At 37.0% G+C, this 24,770-nt stretch overlaps 1 protein-coding gene across 1 annotated transcript in view; it reads left to right on the top strand.

Annotated features, from left to right (window-relative positions):
- Positions 1 to 24,770, top strand: part of TRUB1 (TruB pseudouridine synthase family member 1) — a 35,076-nt gene that overhangs the window by 2,492 nt on the left and 7,814 nt on the right. Inside the window, exons 2-4 of the mRNA XM_014849277.3 lie at positions 1,591 to 1,689; positions 7,502 to 7,557; positions 15,168 to 15,249. Of these exons, the coding sequence (XP_014704763.1) occupies positions 1,591 to 1,689; positions 7,502 to 7,557; positions 15,168 to 15,249 (237 nt within the window). The remainder of the gene's footprint in view (positions 1 to 1,590; positions 1,690 to 7,501; positions 7,558 to 15,167; positions 15,250 to 24,770) is intronic.

The raw sequence follows: 24,770 nt of genomic DNA, 5'->3' as shown, positions 1-24,770 counted from the left end.
TTACGGGTGTATGTCAAAGCAGACAGCCATGCTCTTCCAGGCGCGGTGATGTCATAATGAGAGAGTGGCACGTGGACTCTGTAGCAGATGCCATGCTTCTGTCTCAGTAGGGTGGAGATTATGCCGTGAGGCTAAGCAACACAGCACATCCTTTTGGCCATTTAATCTGGCTGCTCCAGTATTGCTTTGCTTCCTCCTCTTCCTTTCTCTGTCCTGTCTTTTCGTGTTCTCTCTCTCTTTTTCTATCTTCTTGATGCCAGTGGTTATAAGGAAGGTTTGGTGGGTTTGGAGGAGTATGGCTGAAGATAGTTGTTCCTGCTCCTCTCCTTTTTCATTTGAAGTTCAATAGCTAATATTCTCTCAATGTATTGTTATATATAATAATAATATCAACTTATAGTGCTTTGTAATTTCCAAAGAACTTTCAGATAACATTATTTCAGTTTATCTTTACAATAGGAATGTGAGATAGGCCAAGCTGGCATCCTCTTTTATTTATTTATTTATTTTTGAGGAAGATCAGCCCTGAGCTAACATCTGTTGCCAATCCTCCTCTTTTTGCTGAGGAAGACTGGCCCTGAGCTAACATCCATGCTTATCTTCCTCTACTTTATACGTGGGACACCTACCACAGCATGGCATGCCAAGTGGTACCATGTCCGCACCTGGGATCCGAACTGGTGAACCCCAGGCTGCCGAAGCAGAACATGCGCACTTAACTGCTGCACCACCAGGCTGCCCCCAATCCTCTTTTTTTTTAAATCTAAATGCTTCAGAGGTTAAGAGGCAACTTAACTATTACCTACTTCCCACATGACCTTTGTTGAGATTAGCTTCTTTAAGGAATTGAGAGTTTTGCTTCAGAGAAGAGAACAACGAATAAAGATAGTTTGGGAACTTGGCGTCATTAGAAGTAGCCTTGTATGAGGTGTACTCCCAACATAGCAGAGGTGCCAGCAAAGAATGCCAGGAAGTAAAAGAGATTTAGAGGTGAAATTGTGGACTTTTAAAACTAGCTACCTATATAAAAACTAACTTTTTTTTTTTTTTTTTTGCTGAGGAAAATTCACCTGAGCTAACATCTATTGCCAATCTTCCTCCTTTTGTGTGTGAGCTGCTGCCACAGCATGGCCACTGACAGACGAGTGGTTTAGGTCCATGCTCAGAACCAAACCCAGGCCGCCAAAGCGGAGCATGCTGAACTTAACCACTAGGCCACTGGGACTGGCCCCAAACTAACTTCTTTTCATCATTCTCTAACAGCCCACTACTATCAGGAATTTACTAGATTTTTGTGGGTTAGCCTGGATATTTACCCACTTTTTAAAAATGTTTTTTTCCTTAGAAAATGAATTCTAGTTTCTAGACAACTAATTTTGGAATACTATTTCTTTGTGATTTAGGGAATGTCTGTACATTTTAAAATCTGTTCTCTGCTAGTAATGTTGTTATAATCTTAACATGTTAAATTTGTATGATACTTTTTATTTGTTTTGAATACTCCACTCTCTCACCCCCACCCCAGTATTTATGGAGATCCTCCTTCATTTGTCTTGGTAATTATCTTTCTCATCCCAATTATTCTTACAGAAGCTGGAATGCCTTCTTCAGAATGGACCAAACGGAAAAAGCAGACTTTGAAAATTGGGCACGGAGGGACTTTAGACAGCGCAGCCCGAGGAGTTCTGGGTAAGAGAGATGAATGGAAGTTTAATTTAACTGTCACTTAATATCAGAAAGAAATATTGATTGAGAACAGATAAGATGAACTAAAGCCATGCCGTTTTCAGTCTACTTTGGAATATTTCAGATCTACTGGATTTATAGCGCCATCTTCTAAAGAAGCCCTTAAATGGTACAAGGTATACAAAGCTAGTAGAAATAGCCATTTTTATGTTGTGGATGGGACTTTGAGAAAGGGTTTGTACCTGTGCAGAAAACAGTTAATATAGCAGGCCTGAAATTGCTGTCTTTAGAAAGGTCTGCCTGCCAGGTTTACCCTTGGCTGGCATCTGGGCACTTGGTTTTGGGGAGTGCTCCCACCCTTTTGTATCTGATAAGGATGGTTTGCTGTGGCTCGGCTGTTTGTGTGAACACTGTGGTTTATGCTGGAAACCTGCAGGATTACCAGTCAATCACAGAGTTCTTTGCTATTGGTCCTAGAAGTGGCTTCATGATTCTTACCAGTTCAGCCCTCCTCGAGTTGAAGCCTATTTGTCATAACCGTTCTGTTCTATGGTTTTCCAGGGCACAGCACCATAAATACGAGAAGAGACAGGGTAAGATCTGCTTATTTATGAATGGACCAATTGTATTCATTTCTGGTGGTGGTTGCTGTTTGGTATGCAGAAAGTACAGGTAGTGACATTCAAGGCAGTGAGTAAATAAATTTATTTTTTAGCCTAAACCTAAGGGATCTTGTTGAAGCTTCCATTTTAGAATTATGAAGGATGGCATTTGGCTGAGATTTGTATAAAGGAAGAAATTGTGTTGGAAATAATTTTCCATTTGGAGGCTTAATTTATATGGGATCACACAGGGACTTTTATGATGATATAGTATCTTCATGTGTCAAATTTATTAATTTTTCTTCTAATGCCTGTGGTTTCTGCTGAGGAATAAAGCATATGTATATATATGTATTGAGTCACAGGGTAAGGGAGATTTGTGGTCTAAGTTAGCAGTTCTGGAGACTGTTAAGAGAAGTTGATGTTTATTGTTTGGTGAAATAAGGACTGGGCTCTACTTGTCATGAATTTGTGTACTAGCTGCTTTATTTACAGAGAACACACACCCTGGGCAAACAGTAAAAGCTCTCTGAATCTGAGTTTCAGTATCTCTTAAAAAGGGATAACATCTACCATAACTCTCAGAAGGTTTCTTGAAATATCTTGTGGAATATCTATAATATACAGATATTTACTGTACCTGGTGAAGTGCTTTATAAAGGTCTTTTTTTTTTTTTTTTACAAAACTGGACCTGTGTGAAAAAATACACTTTTACTTTCAACATTTTAGATTTTTTTTGTAATATTAATGGTACAGATTTAAGAATTTAGCTGAAAATTTAATATATAATCTGAAATTCATATTTATAATTCTGTTAACCTATGTTAAATATAAATATTATTATTTAAAATATTTATAATTTAAATATTAAATAACTTATTAAAGATACATATATATATATAACCTATATAATTCTATAAAGAGGGCTTGCAGAATTCTCAGAAATCCTGCAATAGTCAGAATAATAGCCCCCTAAAGATGCCCACATCCTAATCTCCAGAACCTGTGAATGTTAGGTTATGTCACAATGGGGAATTAACGTTGCATAGAGAATTAATGTTGCTAATCAGCTGACTTGAAAATAAAGAGATTATTATCCTGGAATATCCAGGGGGACCCAGTGTAATCACAGGGGTCTTTAAAGGTGGAAGAAGAGGCAGAAGAGAGGAAGCAGAGGTTGGAGTGATATGATTGCTGGCATTGAATAAGGAAGGGGGTAGGTCACGAGCCAGGAAATGTGAGCAGCCTCTAGAAGCTGGAGAAGGCAAGGAAGCTCGAGCTCCCTAAGAAGGCTCTAGAGAAAGATTCTCCCCTAGGACCTCCAGAAAAGAATGCAGGCATGCTGACACCTTGATTTTTAGCCTAGTAAAACCCATCTTAGACTTCTGACCTCCAGAACTATAAGATAATAGGTTGTCTTGTTTTATATCACCAAATTGGTAATTTGTTACAGTAGCAATAGGAAACTAATACACCCATTTATTATAAATCACATAAAATGGAAACTAAGTTTCTATATACCACTTTAAAACTTGCTATTTTTTAACTTTAGAGGTTATAAAATCACAGTGAAAAAATTTAGAAAATACTAAAAACCATAAAGTTGAAAATAAAAATTATCCATTTTCCACCTTTTAGCAATAATCACTGTTAACATTTTTGTTATATTTTCTCCTAGCTTTTTATCCATGCAGATTTTTAAAGTTGAGCTGTTCTACTATATGTACATTTGTATCCTGTTTTTTCTTTTACTTAACCTTATAACATAAGCTTTTTTCCATGTTAATTAAAAAAGCTATTTGTAAACAGGATTTTTATCTTTCTTTTTAAAACTTTATTGAGGAATAATTGACAAATATAATTGTATATATTTAAAGTGTTGAAATCATATCAAGTATCTTCTCCGACCACAATGGTATGAAACTAGAAATCAATTACAGGAGGAAAGCTGGAAAATAACACAAAATGTGGACATTAACATACTTCTGAATAACCAGTGAGTCAAAGAAGAAATCAAAAGAGAAATCAAAGATAACTTGAGACAAATGAAAATGGAAACACAACCTACCAAAACTTATGGGATGCAGCAAAAGCAGCTCTAACAGGGAAGTCAATATTATTTTTAATGGCAACATAATGTGCTGTCATATGGGTGAAATAGCATTTATTTAACCATTTCCTTTTTTGAGGTCATTGAGGTTATCAGAGTTTTGTTAGTAGGACTGATTTTGTGAGCAGCATCTTTATGAATAAAACTTTTTCTTCATTTTAGATTATTAAGATAGCTTCTTACAGGTGGAAAGATACAGATCTTTTAAGATGATTGCAAGGGTGTTATAGAATTAGATAAATGGCACTAGAAACTTCCAATTGCAAAAAGCTTTGGAATGACATGTGTAATAGCCTTGTCTGTCCTAAAGTGGCTCTCATCATAAATAAAGCCTGTCTTTTTGATTTGAGACTAGAATACTAGGACATTTGAATAGGTTTAGAGATAGTGGGTTTCTTACAGAGAAACATGTGAGCACAGAAAATTTGGAAGATAGAGGAAGGGAGTAGTAATTGTGAGGCAGTGCTTGGGAAACCCTGTTATTCATTCATTCTCCTAATTCTCCACACTTTTTCAAACTGTTGTGTCTTTGTGCATGCTTTTCTTTTCAGGTAAACTGGTTGTCTCTGTCTCGTTTAGTTGTGGAAATCCTACTGATCTTTCCAGACTTGGCTGAGATGCTGTCTCCTCCATGTGAAGCCTGCCCACTTGCTCTTTTATATTGCTAATGTAAAACTTCCTCCTAGTCTTTGTTTTTGTTAACTCACTGAGGGCTTAACTATATAATAAGTACTGAATAAAATTTTGAGTGATTGAATAGGAAAACGCTAGGAAAAAATTCTGTCCCTTAAACTCCCTTGAATGAAAAGCTGCTTGTTGGCTGGGTCTCAACACTGGTTGGCTTTCCTCCATACCACTTCTGTCTTAGTCTTCCTAAAATTCTACTTTCACTAGCTACCTAACTTCCACTGGCCTCGGTTTTGGGTAGCTCTAGGATGCCTTCTGGTTTTGAATTCTGTCATTCTGGATCACTGAATTAGCAGAGAAATCATCATCAGTTTGGCATTTCAACCGTGATAAAGTCAAAACATGTCAGCCTGCACTTGAGACACCCTGCACTTTGGTTGAAAAACCCACCGTGCTTATGCTTTATCTGAGAATTTGTGCAGTTCGTTCCTTGTTTAGAACGTGGTTCTCTCTTCTCTGTGTGTTAAATCCTGTACATCCTCTAAGGCCTAACTCAAACTCTGAAGTGCTTGACTGAAGCATTCTCTGGCTCTTTAGCCTTTTAGAAAGCTCCCTTCCCAGACCTCCTACAGCAACTATTCTCTCTGTGTTCATTTTGACACTTAGTCATATACCATGATGTTGTTATTTAGCGTTATTCATTCCTTAATTCAGGCAGCATTTTTTGAGCACTTGCAGTTACCCTTGTCTGTATTTTATTTTCCCCATGAGATTATAAGCTCTTTCAAAGTCAGGAAGTGTGCTGTTCCATTGAAAGTGTCTTTTGGGGACTGTGTACCTAGTAGCTGCTCAAGAAATTAATATTGAGAATTTAATATTTAATTATATTTTGTTAATTTAAATTATATAAATATATGAATTATTATAAAGTAATATAATTTCATATATAAAGCATATAAATTATTCTATATTTTATTAATTTAATATTTAATTAATATTGAGAAATTAATATTGAGAATTTGTGAGTAGAATAAAATTGCTTTGAATCTTTGTTGTTTTTATACTAAGTTTTTGCCTTGGCAGCAGGAGCTATCATTTGAAAAGTACTCTGCTCAACAGAGGAAACTGAAGGCAGGCAATTTATCTTAGTCCTTGAACCAATAGGAGTCTATCATAGAAACTTAGTGGAGGTTTGGGATAGACTTTTGAGGGACTTGGGATTTGAGCTGGGTTTTGAAGGATGGGCTTTGAATACTTTACTAAGGAGTTGGTACTGTAGGCATTGGGACCCTATTGAGGGTTATCGGGGGGCTTTGTAGTGTGCAATATAGATTTTCAGAGATGGTGATGAAATGGTATGAATTTCATAGCTGTAGAACAGTCAGGTTACAGTGGTTTAGGCCGATTTAGGCTGGTGGCAGTGGGAAGAAAGCCTAGATGAGTAAGGGGGCAGGGAGGATGAAAAGGAAGGGAGTCTGCTGGTAGATAGTCTGGGCTGAATTTTAACTCCATCATATACCAGTTATGAGATGCTAGGCAAAGTTCTTAGTCTCTATATGAGACTAGCCTCCGTTTCCTCATAATTGTGTTACCTTTTGGGGTTGTTAGAAGGATTAATTGAGATAATGAATGGAAAGCATTTAGAGTAGAATTTGATACATGGTAAACTCAGTGAATGATATCTGCTGTAAACATTGATGAGAATTCTTCTAGCTTGCCAATTGTTTCTCCTTGTAATTCTGAATTGTGGTGGTTATATTGTGTTCTTTCACAAAATTATATCCAATGATGAGAAATACTTCAATTCTTATGAAAATTTGCTTGCTATTAAGTGAAGAAATGATTAAATCCTCTCATCCTCGTCTGGTGAAATGTGTTGTCATATGAGTAATGTTTAAATTGAAGAGACAGGTGGGCCATCGTTGTACTTTATTTGTGGTCTGTGTGAACATACGTTCTCCAGGCTCTCATTTTACCCCGTATTCTTTTTTCTGTTGGGTTGATTTGTTATGTTTCTTTTTTCTTGATTGTATACTGCTGAGCACTAATCATCTTTAAATGGTTCATTAGCTATGATGATGGCTTTAGCTTTGTTTAATAATGAACTCTATCAAAAGACTTTATCATACCATGCTTAATTGTACCGTGTCTTTTTCACTGATGCCCATATAAAATTTCAGTGAGTCCTTTGAGATTTTTCTAAAACTTTATTATCTAACTGTCTAGGTTGAGGTTTCTATCATGTTTAACGCTTTGAGAAGGGAACAAGTCTCTCCCCCATCTCCTCTTCAGAATTTCTTAGTTGCATGACAAGTTCAACTAATTGGAGTAATAGGAGCCCTCAAATTGTGCTAAATACATGCTCTTTACAACTTTACATGCCATATGCCAGGAAATTACGACCAAAATATATGGATATTTAAGAACCTAGTTTTCAGAATAGAAGGTCATAATATTTCTTTCTTTGATTTGTAGTGGTTGGAATTGGAAGGGGAACAAAAATCTTGACCAGTATGTTGTCAGGGTCCAAGGTAAGAATGCTGGAAAATACTGGCATAGTTCCGTCTTTCTTTTTTCTTGAATGTTTTTCTTAATGGCCTATGTGTTGAGTTTTATCAATTAAAAAATAAACTGTAAATTGTTTGAGTGTCAATTCCAAGTATTAATCACAATGTCTACAGTCGTGATATCTGTGATTCAGAATATTGAGACTGTAAATTGGAAATTCTTAATTGAAAAACAAATTTGACTTATAGAAGCAAAAACAATGCAGTGCCCATAATTTAAAGACAATATATTTAGTTTTTTTGTATAGTTGTATTTCTTAGATGAAAGGGAACTTATGGATCTTAAATTCTACCTGCAGATTTTTTTTTAAATCTTGGAATTTTTATAGAAACAATAGTGTTTTGTAAACCTTGCACTTTTCAACAAAGACGTGCTTTGTTCAGCGGTTAAAAAATGTTTACTAAAGAAAAGAATGGGGCTTCTTTAAGACGGTAAGTTATGTCGTTCCTCTATTAGAGTAGCCTTGACTAAATCCAAGAGCGTTTTTTGAGGCACTTGCTAGGAGGGGGAGGGGTTGTGCAGAGGCAAGAGAGGCACTTAGCCTGTGGACGGAGTCCTCCTCGAAGCTGCAGGCTGGAAGGAGCCTTGAAACAGAAATCAGGATGTCAAAGTGGTTAACCTCTCTGGGCCTCTCAATTTTTCCTTAGGAAAAATGATTTGACCTCTCTAGGGTCTCTTTCAGCTCTGACAGCGATAATATTATCTGTATTCTAATTAGCCACTGGTTGCTAGTTATAATAGCTGGGGTTAGGGGCCAGTGAAAATGCCTGTGGAAGGAAGGTTAATATGCCGCTAGGTAGAGAAGAATTTCAGCAAGTTCCTGAACTAAACATTTTGTTTTAAAACCCTTGATCTAAGTGGGATATAAATAGTTGGTAGAGTGATTTTGTGTAAATTGTTGCTTAGGGAAAAACAGTGTGGTCAAAGACCATTTTAAAAAATTTCCAGTTCATTGCAGACTGATGACTTTTGTAAATTATAATTAAATGTTATGGCAACATCAAATTACTACATAAGTTTCTAAACACCTTCATTTTCTGAACTTATCTCGTCCTTGGACCACACTTTGAGTGGCAGTGATCTAAGTAAGGTTTTCTTAAAATAAAAAGCCCTGGAGAGTATATTGCCTTTGACATTTCATTTTAGTTATCAACTGGCATAAAAATCTGTGTCTTTCATATGGAAAGGATCATAATGCTTTAGATGAATGGAAAAATTTCAACTTGGCATTCTCTGCAATGTTCAAAATATTGGTGTTGAGAAATCACAGAATATAAAAATTGTGTTAGAATTGGAGGAGTGTGACTGTTTTATAGTGAATTTGTATGTTGTGCTTAAATACTGACACACAGAGTTTGGAATCTGTTTCTCATGTAGGTATTTGCCAGTTATTTAATACTTGTTTCTAAATTCCAAAATATAAACAGTGGTTGCTTTGATACAGGATTACGGATGACTTTTATTTTCTTTTTTCACATTATTTGGTATTTTCCAAAATCTTTGTAACAAACAAGTCATTTTCATAATAACAAAAAAGATGTTTTACATTAAGATATTTGTTTGTGTTTTTTTCCCCAAGATAGAATGTGTTGAGTTCATTGGAATATTCATTGTCCAACCCCCCCCGCCCCCGACCCCAAACCACAAATACATGCAGCACCCTATATGTTATTGAAAGGTTTTACATGTGAATTCCAGGCGTATTTCCAGAAATATGATGACTGGAAATGTAAATACATCATTGGCTCTGGTTTAAGCTTTATTTATCACAAGTCATTTGGGTATTCATCTAGGAAAGCTGAATGTTGTACAGTGAAATCACTGATCTTCAGATGGCTGTCACTTAAGTAGAAAATCCTAGGTGCATTTTATTATAGAAATCTAGTTCTTGGGTGCTTCCCATTTCAAAAATAGGCATTATTATCTTCTTAGTTGTTTGTATTTCTTATACTTTTAATTTTAAGTTAAAATTAAAATCTATGTATTTGTTGAAAAATTAAATCATCTAAATTTTACCTTTAAGTATGTTGAAGGTTACACATCTCTCAAAAGTAGTTAAAAACTGTTAATTTAAAGATTTTGTTTTTAGCACTGGAAGGAATCTTAGAGATCCTCTTATCCAGTGGCTTTCAAAATTTTTGGCTAAGACCCATAGTAAGAAATTCATTTTACATCATGACCCTATATACACATATGTATAAAAAGCCAAAAATTTTTTCAAATAACTTTAATCCTATGTACAATGTATTCTTGATATTTTTCTTGCTATTTCATTAAAAAAAATTGGTGCCTGCAGCCTTCTAACTGGGCACAGACCTACTGCTTGATCTAGTATCTAATCTTTTTTCACTTCCTACTTTTACAGATGAATTTTTATTTTCATCACAGTTCTACTAGAAGAATTAGACAGTGGTAGATATTTGATGTTTATGTTACAGCCATATCACAATACACCCTTCCCTCACCATTCAGTCCTAATTGAAGACATTGCTAATTGAACACAGCCTAACAGACTCTTTTCTGCTGAAGTGAGAAACATCCTTAGAATCCTGTTCAACCTAGTGCCACTTCACACAACCCCTATCAATTAATGGGTGGAGTGCTGAGCTTTTTTAGTGAAATCTTCTGGCCATCAGATTATTTTGCTTGCATTTTATGAAGACAAGAGACTCCACAGACCACTCAACTCCTTTCTTGCATTCCTTCTTATTCAGATCAGAGTAAGATTTAAGAAGAGTCCTCTTTGTCTTCATTAGCTTCCTCTCCTGTCTTATAGTAAGCTTTGCTCTGCCAACGATCATATTTCTCTTGAGTCATTTTTGTTCACTGCATTCTCTTTTGGGATTACATGCATAAGGTGTATAAAAAGCATCTAGGTTTTCTGTATAGTGCCTTATATAGAGAAATTGCTCAATGAATGTTATTATTACTATTCCCAAGTATTTCACCTAGCCACAGATCTCTCTCTCCTCAGTTCCAGGCCTGTTGAATCTCTCTAACTACATGTCCCATAGATACCTGACATTTATTTTGCCCAAGCAAGTCTTGCTGGAAATCTTGAATACAGTTAGTTTCGTTCCTCTCTGTGATTTCTGGTGGCCTAGGTAAAACATGGCACTCATCAGGAAGAGGAAGCATGCCAGTTCTTTAAGGGAGAGAGAAACTTGCTCTGGGCATTAAAGTCAGAAGGAAATTTCATACAGTGAGGGATATTGAATGACAGATAGATGGTGGTTCTCAAAAATAGTTTCACAACAGATGTAGAAGTGCATCTACGTCAAATATAACTTAGGTAAAATGATTCTGAGAGAGGTTAGGCTGCTATGTCCCTTTGGCCTACCTTGATCTAAGTATGAAATGTTGATTACCTAGAAGAAGGCCATGGATGCATGGTCCCTCTAGAATCTTCCCTAAATTATACTTTCTTTGAGCTAATCATTCAGCAGAAGCCAGATAGCAGACGTACCTTGAAGTGACAGACTTTGACGAGGTTTTCGAGTATTATCTTTATTAGCTTTCTCTATTGCTGATTAAAACTGATTACTTATATATGCTTTAGAAACCAGATGAGCAGATGGAAGGGTCAGTGTTCTATTATGAAATCACTGATGCCATATAAAGACTCTAGTTAGCATTTTCTGGATATAAGTCTGCTCCCATTTCTATGTAGAAATAAACCATAGTAGTACCTGCAGGCAAAGCCAGCATTTCCTCAGAAAGCAGCTTTGTATCATCTCCAACAGTTAAACAAGTGTTATCGTTAGGGTATACAAACTCTTCCACCCTAAATGTGTTCAAAGGACTGTAATTTCTTACAAGTTTACAAGGAGCATTTTTAGGTTAACCAGTCAATGTCGACTCTGAAGTGTGACTTGAATAATGCTCCTGTGAAACTTAGCCAGCTCACTAAGATTTGAGCATTTCTAATCCATTTTCTCTAGAGGTTAGTCCAGTTTGTACTTTTTCTTTACACTCTATTAATATTCGGACATTTCATAAGTGCTATATTGAAAATTTTGAAGGGCTTACACTTACGAACTGTAAAGAGCTGTTCCTTTTTAATGAAGACATTCAAAGCCACGTGTTTTCAGTTTGGCAGGTTTTTTAAAAAAATGTTCTTCCTCATTGTAAATAATATCCCCTGTGAAACTTTGAATCACAAGCTTTCAAAATCAAACTTCAGCAAAAGTAGTTGCCTAGTTGAGATAGAAATGATTCTGCACACTTTCTGTGATACAGTCATTTTCCTTTCTCCTGAAGAGTACAGAAGCCGATTTGCTTTTAAAATTGTCTCATATCTGCTGTGGGGTTCAGGGAGCTTGAAGATGAGTAGAGAGTAGAGTAGTATTAGTATCAGTGAGAAACTGTGAATCCCAGAGAGCACACAGTTCACTGGAAACTTCTTTAAAAATTCTACGAGACCTCCATTTGTGGTGTTGTAGTGGAATTATGTTGTAATGAATACAGTAATAGAATTCACAACTCCTAGAATGCATCCTGGAGAATAAACAACTCTAAAACCTGTCTCTGTGTAGAATTTAGGCCAGTGAAAAATAGATTAGACCTTATAAGATAAAATGGTAGGTCATGGATATACATCCCATGTTTTTTTCCTTCTGTCCATCATGTCTTGGTGCTGAGGCTTTGTTTCAGCTGGAAGCTGAACTGTCTGGGTGGAGTTTTCTAAGTAGTTTGTGAGTCATTGAACAGAACTGAAAGATAATTATTGCTAGATGCCAAGAAAAAGGAAAGCTAGAAAACAGCTGTAATTTAGATCAGCAGTTCACAAAGTGTGACCCAGAGATTCCTGAGGCTTTTTCAAGTGATCTGTTGAAGTCAAAACTATTTTAATAGTTTTGCCTTTTTTACTTGCTGTCGCACAAGTAAATAGCAGAGTTTTTCAGAGGTTACCTGATGAGTAATGATATCGTCGTCCTAATGGCTAATGGGAAGTGTGCATGTGTATTAGTGTTTAAAATATTTGTTCAGTTTTAATTTCTAATACAGTAAATATTGACAGAGCCCATATTAAAAAATTTTTGCTTCAGGGTTTCTCAATAACCTTCAGGTGTATAGGGGTTCAGAAACCACAGTGTTTGAGAACTGCTTGTTTAGGTATTATTTCCCCTAAAAAGAATGCAACATGTATGACTGCAAAACCTGAATGATTTGAAATTTACCAGATATTATCTGGATGTCCAAACTATGATGAATTGTGAACAATTGCACACATAGGAACTTTTCTTTCAACAACTTTTTATTAAGCTGCTACTGTGTTTCCATTTAGTAAGAAACACAATAGAATAACAATGCAAAATTCAAGCTAACAGTTTATAATTTGGGAAGATAAGGGTTGGTATATTTCCAGTGTACTTAGAAAACAGTGCACATCGATAGGTGATCATGTGCCAAGCAGTATGGCATGAGAGCTCAGTAAGATCAACCACTGGGAACAGACGTTATTGTCTATTTTCTCCATGACACTCATTCCCTTCTGCAGGTTGTCTTTATTAATGTCTTAGCCTGTTACACCATAATCTTCTAGAGGCAGGGGACCCTTTAGTATATGTCTTTGTATCTCTCACAAGCACATCGGAGAATACTTTGTATATTCATAGTCCCTGAGAAGCATGATTGAATGAGTGAACATACTAGTGAATGAATAAAGATATGATGTGGGTTTGATATACGCCTTGATTCTTTTTATGTAAGAAACTTGTATTGAGCACTTGCTTTTAGCGATCTGGGAGGGTGGGTGTTTGGGAGTTGGGGTGGATTAATAGGGCAGCTTTGAAAGATGAACGGGGTTTAATCCTTAGAGAAGAGAGGGAGCTCAAGGCCGAGGAAGTGCCATGTGCCAAGGTGTAGGATACTCGGAGTCCAGAGACTAAATGAGCACTGTATGTTTGGAAAGCATGTTAAGGTTCCTGGTTAAAACTTGTTACATAGCAGAATAGCGCTAATACATTCAAGTATTATAGATAATCCAGTATACCTCATTGCATTGTGTTCTTATGCAAGTAAATAGATTATTAAGGCATGAATCAGAGACCGCATTTTGTCGCTTCTTACTGTTCCTTGTGGAAACTCACTGTAACCAGATGAGTCACTCTAACCACTGTTATTGTGGGCCATTCTGTCTCTTTTTTTTTTTAAACAGCTACGATCATAGTTCTGTTTTCTGTTGCTTACCAGGGCCAAGTCCTGCTGTTCTAAACTCTGCTTCTTCTCATGAGGTACTGTTGTTACCTGGATTTTAGGATAAGGAAACGAGGGTCCAGCAGGAAAGACTAACTTAGCCTACTTCACTGTGTGGGGTCTGTGCTCTGGCCGCTGGCCCTGCTGTGCTTCTCCCCGTGGTGCGCTGAATCAGGGTTGATGGTTCCAAAATATAGATGCAGGAGTGAGGCGTTTCAGGTGATAAGCCTGAATGTTTAGTTACAAGAAACTAATTTTTGTCAATACTAATGAAATTTTAAAAAAATTAAGTGCATTGGAACATTCCCTTCTATATTGTATTTATAAAAAAAAATAATTCTCAGCTATGTAATAGAAGATGAATTCCTCAAAGGGCACTTAGGCTGATATAAAATGTCTGCTTGTTTATGAGAATTTGAAGTTTTAAGATTTTTCTCATTTTTTTCTCTGGTCCCTTCACTAGTTTAAGAAGCTTGTCATTAATCAACTGAACTTTCTGCTTTTTGAGCTTTCTCTTTAAAAACTTGCTCACATAACTACAGATTATCTTCAGTGGGAATTATATTCCTTGCATTTTTCTTGCCGTTTTATGTAATGCTCCAAATCAAATTTGAATTTGACCAAAAGAGAGGAAGGAGTATAAAGAATGTGTAATGCAGGTCTGCCCTGAGATGAGGAGTAAAACGGCCCTCAGTTGCCTAGGAGTGATTTAATTCTTCACTTGTGAATAATGAGCAGTTCTTAGAAGTGACTTTTTTTCCTTCCAGAGAGCTTAAGAAGTAGCGATTTCTCTTTACTAAGAAAACGCATGTAATAGTTGCGTACACTACTTCTGCTATACTAGTTTTGCTCGTTTCCTAAATATTTAGCTTTTGTTTAAATACATGATCAAGTTACTAAGCTTAGTCGTAGTATTTCATATAAGAAGTAATAGATTATTTTAAAGTTCATTTTAATTGTGTCTGTGGTGACATCGTTGAGTCTTGTGATGACTGTATGGGGGTTTACTGTACCATTCTCTCTGCTCTTAGGTATATTTGACAATTTTCCTTGAAAATCAAAACTGCCCAGTGTAAGACTGGTTTTAGAAATTTGTTTGCAATAAGAGTATGTTTGTGAGCCATAATGATCAATACAAGCAGGCTTTTCTTTGTCATGCTGGCTGGGGTGGGAAGTTTGTGAGGGTTCCTCAGCTGACACATGTGCTTCCCACAAATTGGAAATTCACTAACAAAACAATTGCAATCTATTATTTTTGCCTTTACTTTGTACCAAGTTGGTAGTATTAGTAAGAATCTCTGTAAACTTCAAGACGCTCATCACAGTTTTTCTCCACCTTATGGCCTCTTTTTCTCCCTTATTTCTCTTCCTCTAGAGGTATGTTGCCATTGGAGAGCTGGGGAAAGCTACCGACACACTGGATTCTACAGGGAAAGTAACAGAAGAAAAACCATACGGTATGAAGTTCATCTAATGTAGTCCTCTTTTTTAATATTTAGAGAAAGTTTCTGTGAATTTGGAATTTTAAAATAAATCTCCTACCTGATATTACCAGTGATTTTAGTTTTTAGTAGATTTCTTTTGGTTAATAAAATTGGAGATTGTGGTTATCATATTCTTGCTTATTTGGTATGTTTGTTAATAAAAATTTATTATAATATCTTCTTTTCCTATAATCTTTGTGTGTGTGTTTGTATGTGTGAGGAAGGTTGGCCCTGAGCTAACATCTGTGTCAGTCTTCTTCTGTTTTTGGTATGTGGGATGCCACCACAGCATGGCTTGGTGAGCGATGTGTAGGTCCACACCTGGGATCCGAGCCTGCAAACCCTGGGCCACTGAAGCAGAGTGCATGTACTTAACCACTACACCACCGGGCTGGCCCCAATAATCAGTTTTTTTTAGTGTTCAGAATTCTTCCAAAATAATTCCCTTGCCAAAAAAACATTTATAGCTAGGATTTAGCACATTTTTTCTAGTAAATGAGAAAGCAGAGACTCTCCTGTTAGATTTTACCTGTCTTGCCATTGTTTGTGTGTTTATTTATTTACTTTACAATTACTTCTTAGCTGTTGAAATAAATGTGCCAGGTTTAGTACTTTAAAACTAATCATGTTCCTGTGCTTTGGAGTATATAAAAAGATGTGACTGAGGGAAAACTACTTCTCTGGAAGTAAAGGAGAACTCACTGGGGCCCACCTTAATTTTTCTACCATTCATTCTTTCACTACTTTAAGAGAGGATAGATAAAAGAAATGGTTTCCTAGCAACTCTCACAGTGCGCATGCTATTTATAATGCAGCTGTTGCAGTTTCGTACAGTCACTTCACCTACATTATTTTGTCATCAATTGTGAATTATTTGTAGGCTTTCTGGGGTTTTTATGCCTGTGTTTAATGTTATCCCTTCTTAATTTAGCTATAGACAGTCCAGCGTCTGGCTTGCCCATGCTTTTGTGTTGAGTGGCCTTAATGTGTATTACATATGGCCCCAGTGCTGAGACCAACCTTTCCTTTGTCCATAGCAGCCTCACTTGTCCTGTTAACATTTATATGTAGCCTAGTATCTTCCTTGATTAATCAAGCAACATAATCAAAAGAAAAAAATCACTGATTTATTTTGAGTCTTTTTAAAAATAGACGTTGAATTATCCTTAAAATTATTATTATTAGGAAATAATAGCAGACCTTCACTTAATTGAAACCCAGCCATAATCTTCAACCGGAGGCTTTGAAGATTAAAGAAGTCCAGGGCAATAGGAGGATATCTGAGATTTCCAGAGCAGACTGAAGTATACATCAGTACATGTGTAATTAGAAGAATGGTGAGGAGGTGGAATTGGTGAGACTTGCTGATTGGATGGGATAGTGAGGGAGAGGAAGTTGTCAACTGTGACCTCGGTTTCCGGCTATTAAAACTGGTTATGTGATGGTGCCATTCACTGAGTAGGGGATTCTAGATGAAAGTACTTAAACATCCCCTTCCTTCCTGCCCTTAAGCATTTTAGAATTTTAAAAAACTCTACTTTGTATTGTGTAATTTGTAACCTTATTTACTTACCTTAAAGAAAGCTTAATTTGTTCAAGTCAACTCATTATAATGTTGAAATAAGTCATGGAGAAACTAAGTAACTTTCTTCAGGCCCTGGAAAGGAGAGCTCCCTGCAGTTTATTCAACAGTATTTGTAGTCCCAGAAAATGAGAGCTCAGAGAATTTTACTAATTGACATGATTTTTCTATGTGATTTTGGTGAATCAGCAAGTGTTTATCATCTGTTTAAGCTGCTACAGCAGGTACTAAGGGGGGGATAAATTAAGTATAAGACCTAGCCTGTGTCTTAAAGGAACTTCTGTCTAATGGAGAACTAGAACCTATGTTTTCAAACCTCTGAGACCTAATACTGAGACCTATAACCAGTATTTGGTAATGCCTTCTTTACTATCCTGAAATATAATTCAGAGGTACTCTCCTCTACCTACTCTCCATCAATCAAATTACATTTTTTTTTTTTTTTGATGAAGATTAGCCCTGAGCTAACTGCTGCCAATCCTCCTCTTTTTGCTGAGGAAGACTGGCCCTGAGCTAACATTCATGCCCATCTTCCTCTACTTTATATGTGGGACGCCTACCACAGCATGGCTTTTGCCAAGCGGTGCCATGTCTGCACTGGGGATCTGAACTGGTGAACCCCGGGCCACTGAGAAGCAGAACATGTGAACTTAACCACTGTGCCACTGGGCCGGCCCCCAAATTAAAATTTTGAAAAAATTGACATAATACAGTTAATGGAATATAGAGAAGAAATAAAAGTAGTTTATAATAAAATAGACACATCAATATGTAAATGCATACATATTACTACACAAAAGTCTTAATGAAGTAGCCAAATATGTATACGTAACGGATACTTACACATAAATCACTGCAAGTGCCACAAGTCAGATGCAGACTGACATAGCTGTGTTGTATTGATGACTCAGTACTAGAAAATTCAGTATATGTAAAACTGTACAAAATATGCTTTGTGTTTAAATGGAAAATGGAGTTAAGTTTTAGCCTCAGGTAATTATAAACAGACTTTTCAACCCACAAGAATATCTGGCAGACATGGAAACATCATGCAGTATGTAGGACAGTTCTTCATTGTGCCACACAATCCTGCACGTCACAGGACAGCAGGCATCCCTGGTCCTCACCTATTCAGTGCTGCTGATGTCACCACCCCACCCAATCATTATAACAATCAAAAATGCACCTCTTGGGCCAGCCCTGATGGCCTAGTGGTTAAAGTTCAGCACATTCCACTTCGGTGGCCCTTGTTCAGTTCCCAGGTGGGGAACCACACCACCTGTCTGTCAGTAGCTGTGCTGTGGTGGCAGCTCACACAGAAGAACTAGAAGGACTTAGAACTAGAATATACAACTATGTACTGGGGCTTTGGGGAGGGGGAAAAAAAAGGAAGGAAGATTGGCAACAGATGTTAGCTCAGCATGAATCTTGCGCAGCAAAAAAAAAAAAAAAAAAAAAAAAAATGCAATTCTTAATTGACCTGTTGAGAACAACTGACGTTTGGACAAAGTAAATTAGGCAGCAGGCAATAAATGACAAATGAATGCTCTTAAGTCATTTTGTCCTATCTAGACAAATTCTATTTTTAGCCATTGTTTTGGATAGCTCAGAAGAATAAAAAGATGAGTCTCTAGCTCAGTAGACTCAAAGTTCAAACCATATTAATAGGGACTCTATCCTATTCTCTGTCCTAACACCTTCTGTTATTCCTAAATAGCATTTTTCACCATTTATAAATATATATTTGCTTTTCCTTAATCTCTAAGCTATGGGGCTGAGACCATGTCTCTTTTGGTTCTTGGGGTCTAGAACAATGTGTGGCATATAGAATAAAACATTTAGTGTATGAATAAATAAGGCAGAAGATAGAGGCATTCACAAAGAAGATGACTGCAGGTAAGTCACAGGAAGGCAAAGCATCTTACCTTCTGCTGCTCTTTTCTCATCCACAGCTCGGTATTCAGTCCCAGGTGCAGTTGCTGGTGTCTCTGAGGACACTTGGCACTTGGCTTCATCGTGCTCATCTGTTCTCACTGAGCATAGGACACAAGGGCTGTGGCTTCCCAGGTTGTCTTGGATGTGGGCCAAGCTTCTGGGAAGGCCTAACTGCTCCTGTGATGGGAGCAGTTTTTCTATCCCTCCTGTGACATTTTTACTGGGAGGCAAGAAATGTAAAAGGAAGGTGGTATCTCATGCTAATCCTCTGTTCTAAACACCACCACCCCTTAATCCCAGAATAGGATGTTACCAAGGTCTTCCCAAATGGATGTAGCTAATGTTTATCTAATGGGAGCGGCTCCTCCTGTGTTGTGGTTTGGCTGCCCACACTTCCTGGAGGAAGCTGAAAAGCTGAATGGGGTCTCAAGTTGTGATTTAAACAAATAGGGCACACACTATAGTAGGGCTGGTGTGTAGCTGAGTATCAATCATCTTACGGTGCCTTTTGTTTGTATTAAACTTTTTAATTATAAAGCGTTACACAAATAAAAGTGACCAAAATAAAAATTTACAGCTTAATGAACTATCACAACAAACATCCATGCAGCTACCAGTTGAGTCAAGAAAAGTTCCAAAACCCGCTTCATGCCCTGTCCCAGTTGCCACACCATCTCTCTTTTCCAAAGATAACTACTATCCTAACTTCTAATAATATAGTGATAATTATACAAGTGTAATACAGTTTTGCCTATTTTGGACTTCTTTATTGCTGTGTAGTGTGCCACTATATATGTAGTGTATATATAATGTGGAGAGATGTGTGTGTAGATATGTGTGATAATGTGTGTATACGTGTCTACACGCACACTCTTCTGTCAGCAGACATTTGGGTTGACTCCAGGTTGGGGCTGTATAAATAAAGCTGCTATGTGTATTTTATACCTATCTTTCTTGGTAGACATGTACAATAATTTCTTTTGGATATACCCAAGTGGAATTGCTGGGTCATAGGGTAAGTGTATATTTTATCGTACTGGAAATTGACAAACAGTTTTTAAAGTGGTTGTATAACTTTGCATTGACACCAGCAATATGTGATTTCCACCTGTTCCACATCCTTGGTAACACGTGGTACGAACAGTGTTTTTAATTTTGGCTATTCTGGTCAGTGTGTAGTAGTATTTCATTGTGGTTTTAATTTGATTACTAATGAGATTCAGCACTTTATCATATGTTTTTTGGCTCCTTAGCTATGGTCTTTGTGTGTTGTCTAGGTCTCTTGCTCATTTTGTTTTGTTTTGTTTTCCCTTTCCCTATGGAGTCTCCCCTTTTTTTGTGTGTGAGGAAGATTGGCCCTGAGCTAACATCTGTTGCCAGCCTTCCTCTTTTTGCTTGAGGAAGATTGTTACTGAGCTAACATCTCTGTTGATCTTCCTCTGTTTTATGTGTGATGCCGCCACAGCGTGGCTTGATGAGCGGTACTAAGCCCACGCCTGGGATCCGAACCTGCGAACCCTGGGCCGCTGAAGCGGAGCGCACAAACAACCACTGCGCCACTGGGCCAGCCCCTCACTTTTTCTTTTTTAATTGATTTTGTGTGAGTTCTTTATGTACTCTGGATGTGTGCTCTTCTTTTGAGTATAGATGTTACAGATATTTTCTCCCTCTCTGTCTCTTAAGTGTGTCTTTTGGAAAACAGAAGTTCTGAGTTTTTATTTAGTTTATCAAGTCTTTTCCTTTATGGTTAGTTATTTTGGTATCCTATTTAAGAAAACTTTTCCTACTCCAAAAGCATGACGATATTTTCTTGTATTCTGGAAGCTTTATTTCTTTGCCGTTCACATTATATCTGCACTCCATTGTTTCATTTCTCCATGTATATCTGGTTGGCCCAGCACATTTCCCCACTGTATTGCCTCCGTGGTTGCAGATCAGGCGCCATATAGGCACGAGTTTGTTTGGAATCCATTTTGTTTCGTTGGTCTGTTTGTCTGTCCTTGTGCTAACACCAAACTGTGTTAATTATCATAGTTTTAGAATAAGTCTTGATAGCTGAAAGAGCAAGTATTTCTACCTTATCTACAAGCAAGTAAATCTACCTTATAGATTTTTTCTATAGGTTTTTTATAGCTTTCTTATCAAAGTAGGGAAGTTTTCTTCTATTCCTAATTTGCTGGGTTTTTTGTTGTTTCCTTTTTGGAGAAAGATTAGCCCTGGGCTAAAATCTGTGCCCATCTTCCTCTACTTAAATGTGGGACACCTGCCACAGCATGGCTTGATAAGCGGCACATAGATCCATGCCTGGGATTCAGACCAGCGACACCCGGGCCGCCAAAGTGGAGCGCGTGAACTTAACCTCTATGCAACCGGGCTGGCCCCTGCTGTTTTGTTTTGTTTTTTTTAAATCATGAGCAGACATTGAATTTTATCAAAATATTTTTTTCTGGGTCTATTGATTTTGCTCCTCGTTCAAATATTAAACTAAATTTACGTTTCGGGAAAAGCCCAACTTCATTGTGATGTGTTATCCTTTGCATAAATTGTTGGGTTTAGTTTGCAAATATTTAGTTTAGGATTTTTGCATCATTGTCTATGAGTGAGAATACCCTGTATTTTTCCTTTCTCGTAGTGTTCTTGATTGGTTTTGATATCAAGGCTATACTGACCTCATAAAATGGGTTGGGGAGTATTCTCCTTTTTTTCTATTCTCTGAATTTGTGTCATTGGCATTTGTCCATTTTATCTAAAATTCCAAACTTATTGGTGTAAAGTTGTTCATAATATTCCTTTAAGACCTTTCTTTTTACTTTGAAATAATACCAAACTTAGAGAAAAGTTGCAAAAATTGAACCATATTTCTGTAGTTTTCAGTGTACAGATCTTTCACTTCTTTTGTATCGAAATCCCTAGGTACATCATATTTTTTGATGCTATTATAAATTGGATTTTTAAAATTTTCATTTGATAGTTGATTACTAGTATATAGAAATGAAGTTTATTTTTTTTATTGGTTGTATGTCTTTCAAGCTTGCTAAGCTCACTTATTAATTCTAGTTGCTTTCGTATAGATTTCTCGTTAGGATGAGTCTAGCGTAGACTTTCTTCCAGGTCTGTATTAGCCCTACTCCTAGAGCACGGCTTTTCTGTGGCCCTATCAAATGCCCGGGTATTCAGAAAAGTTTCTGCCTTCTGGATGGCTAGAATTCAGACATCTTCCAGCCTTGTAGGAGCTTTGGTAGTTCTTTGGTTAATTTGATGTAGATGCACTGTATGTATGAGCAGCTTGGAATTTAGCCACGTCTCAAGTGGACCCCTATAGACATCTTTCTCTCTCAAATTCTGGCTGCTGCCACTTCCCCCAGTTCTAATCTGTTCAGTGAGATCACGGTGCCTAATTTGGGATTCCTCTCCCTGCACCACAGTGCAGAAATCACCCCCCAGCCAAAGCAAAGTGATTGAGGGCCTTGCCCTGTTTCTTGCCCTTCTCTCAGGGATTACAGTCCTTTCAAAAACGAAGTTTATTAATTTTTTCCAATTAAATATATGGTGGAAGGGCTTTTCCAGTAATAGTACTCTGTCGTGGTCAAATATTGTTTTTAAGTCCATGATCTTTTTTAACTCCATAGTTCTGTTAAGTACCAACTATCATGTGATAAGTTCACTGGAAGAGCCAGTAAATTTTTAGCAAATGATTTGTAACGTGATCTTGTATATACTAATTTTATGAGAATGACTTTAAAAAATTAATTTCAAATGAATACTGTCACATTGATGATTTGTTAATTTACTAAACAAAGAATAATTACCCAAGTCCTACGGCACTTGTATCATACCCATCTTTTACCAAATGTACTTCTTTTGGCTAGTTATTGGATATACTTGCTTTAGAGATTTTATTCTCCATTTCTTTTTAAATCCTTTGGAGATAGAGTCTTTATTTTTGTATCATAGGGACAATTATTATTATTTGGATTGGACTAATATCATGTTTTAGATGTAGCCAGCATCCTTCACTACATACTCATGTGGTGAATATAATAAATACTATATTCATTTTTATTGTAAAATAACTTGCTGCATGGGCTTTCTGTCTGGTGATTCAAACATTAGATGAATGATTGGCCTAGGTGACTTTTTTCTTTTTGCTGAGAAAGATTAGCCCTGAGCTAACATCTGTTGCCAATCTGCCTCTCTCTCTTTTTTTTTTTCTTGAGGAAGATTAGCCCTGAGCTAACATCTGTGCCAATCTTCCTCCACTTTATATGTGGGTCACTGCCACAGCATGGCTGAAGAGAGGTGTAGGTCCATGCCTAGGATCTGAACCCATGAACCCAGGCTGCTGAAGCAGAGCACACTGAACTTGACCACTGTGCCACAGGGCCTGCCCTGGCCTACACGACTTTTAAATGCCCTTTTGACTTTGAGATTCTATTATTCCTCAGCAAATTAAATTCAGCAAGAATGTCTTGAGTGCCGTCGTAATTGTGTGCATTAAATAAGAAGAAAAGCTATCTTTGCCGTTAAGGAGCTTAGAATTTCCTTGGTGAGATAATGCCTGCGTATATATAGTAAGTAACAGTTCAAAATTGTGTGTGATTAATTGCAGAATGAACAGCACAACCACAAATGCCTGAGACTTTAAGTCAAAAAGAGAGAGAGTGGCAGAAGTAGAATAAGAAAGAGCACATCTCTGTCTTTGTAAGGGAATATCAGTAAAAGAGAAGCAGGACAAAGGAGTACACACAGGCAGGAATGTCAGTAAGAGACCAGCCAGCAGAAGTCGAAAGCTGTTTGATCTTATTTGAAAAACGTGTTGCTAAGTTATGAGCTATTGCAATTTTATCAACAATGGCATTTCTCTCAGTGATCACCAGGGTGGTGGTAGCATCGTCTGTCTAGATGTGGAAGTTTTGCATAAATAAAGTGCCACCAGTAATTATGTTTAATGTCGCAGTAGAGGAAAAACTTTTCATGGAAAAATCCTCATACGTATCATGAGCTACATCTGTTTGAAAAACTGTATGAACAGAGGAGCCATCTGAGATCTGCCTTTTTGGAGCTGCTAGGTGTTGAAGTAATTCTTTTGAGTTCTGTAGCTCTTCTCTGAGTCTAGTAGATTCTGGTCTTTGTGGTTAGCTTGTGAGGATCAAGGTCACACTGAGGTTAAGACTGTCTTCTGTGTTGATAGGGAAATCTGGATACAGTATTCCATGCTGTCGTTTAGTCTTTTTTGTGGTGTTAGAGTAGTAATTCAAAGCATATTAATTAGTTTTTGTTTAATATTATTCAAATAAAACCAAACGTAACATGTATATACCAGAATAAAAAGTTTAAATTTCCTACGAAGTGAAAGAGCACTGTAATTTCTTTCCACTGACTGTGACCCAAATAAGTTATAGAATATTTCTGTAATTTAGTTTATTATTGAATATGCAATATGTATAAAGAGTCATCTGTAAGTATGAAAATCCCAAATACTGCATTTCAGTGTGTTGCGGTTTACAGTTGTTAAATTTATAACTACTTTAATATCACGTCACTTTGTTTGAAAGAATATCAAACAAAAGCTGAAAACATGGCTAAGTGACAGGTATTGAAAGCTTTATTTACCTTTGCTATGTGTATTCTCTTTTTGCACTGGCTTATTTTTGAGGCAAAAGTCAGACTCCTGACTGAGGATGTTCGCTTAAAAGAACAGAGAAATTCCAGAGCAGTGAGGCAGGGAGGGAGACAGAGCAATACGACTTTACTTGGGGGCGAAGTTGCATGTGAGTATGGAAAATTTATACCATACTACAGAGCAGTTTTGAAATCTATCAGGTAAAATTTGAAATGTGGTTAATACTTGATAATCTTCAACCATATCAAGTTATTTACAATATTTAATGCCGGGAGAAACTTAGAAAAGAACTTATAGGTATTTTTCTACTTACTTTCTGATCACCTCATTTTTGACCCCTGCAGGACTATTTCT

Source organism: Equus asinus, chromosome 2 (genome assembly GCF_041296235.1).
Source record: "Equus asinus isolate D_3611 breed Donkey chromosome 2, EquAss-T2T_v2, whole genome shotgun sequence".
Classification (NCBI taxonomy): Eukaryota; Metazoa; Chordata; class Mammalia; order Perissodactyla; family Equidae; genus Equus; species Equus asinus.
This window is presented reverse-complemented; position numbering and strand designations above follow the sequence as displayed.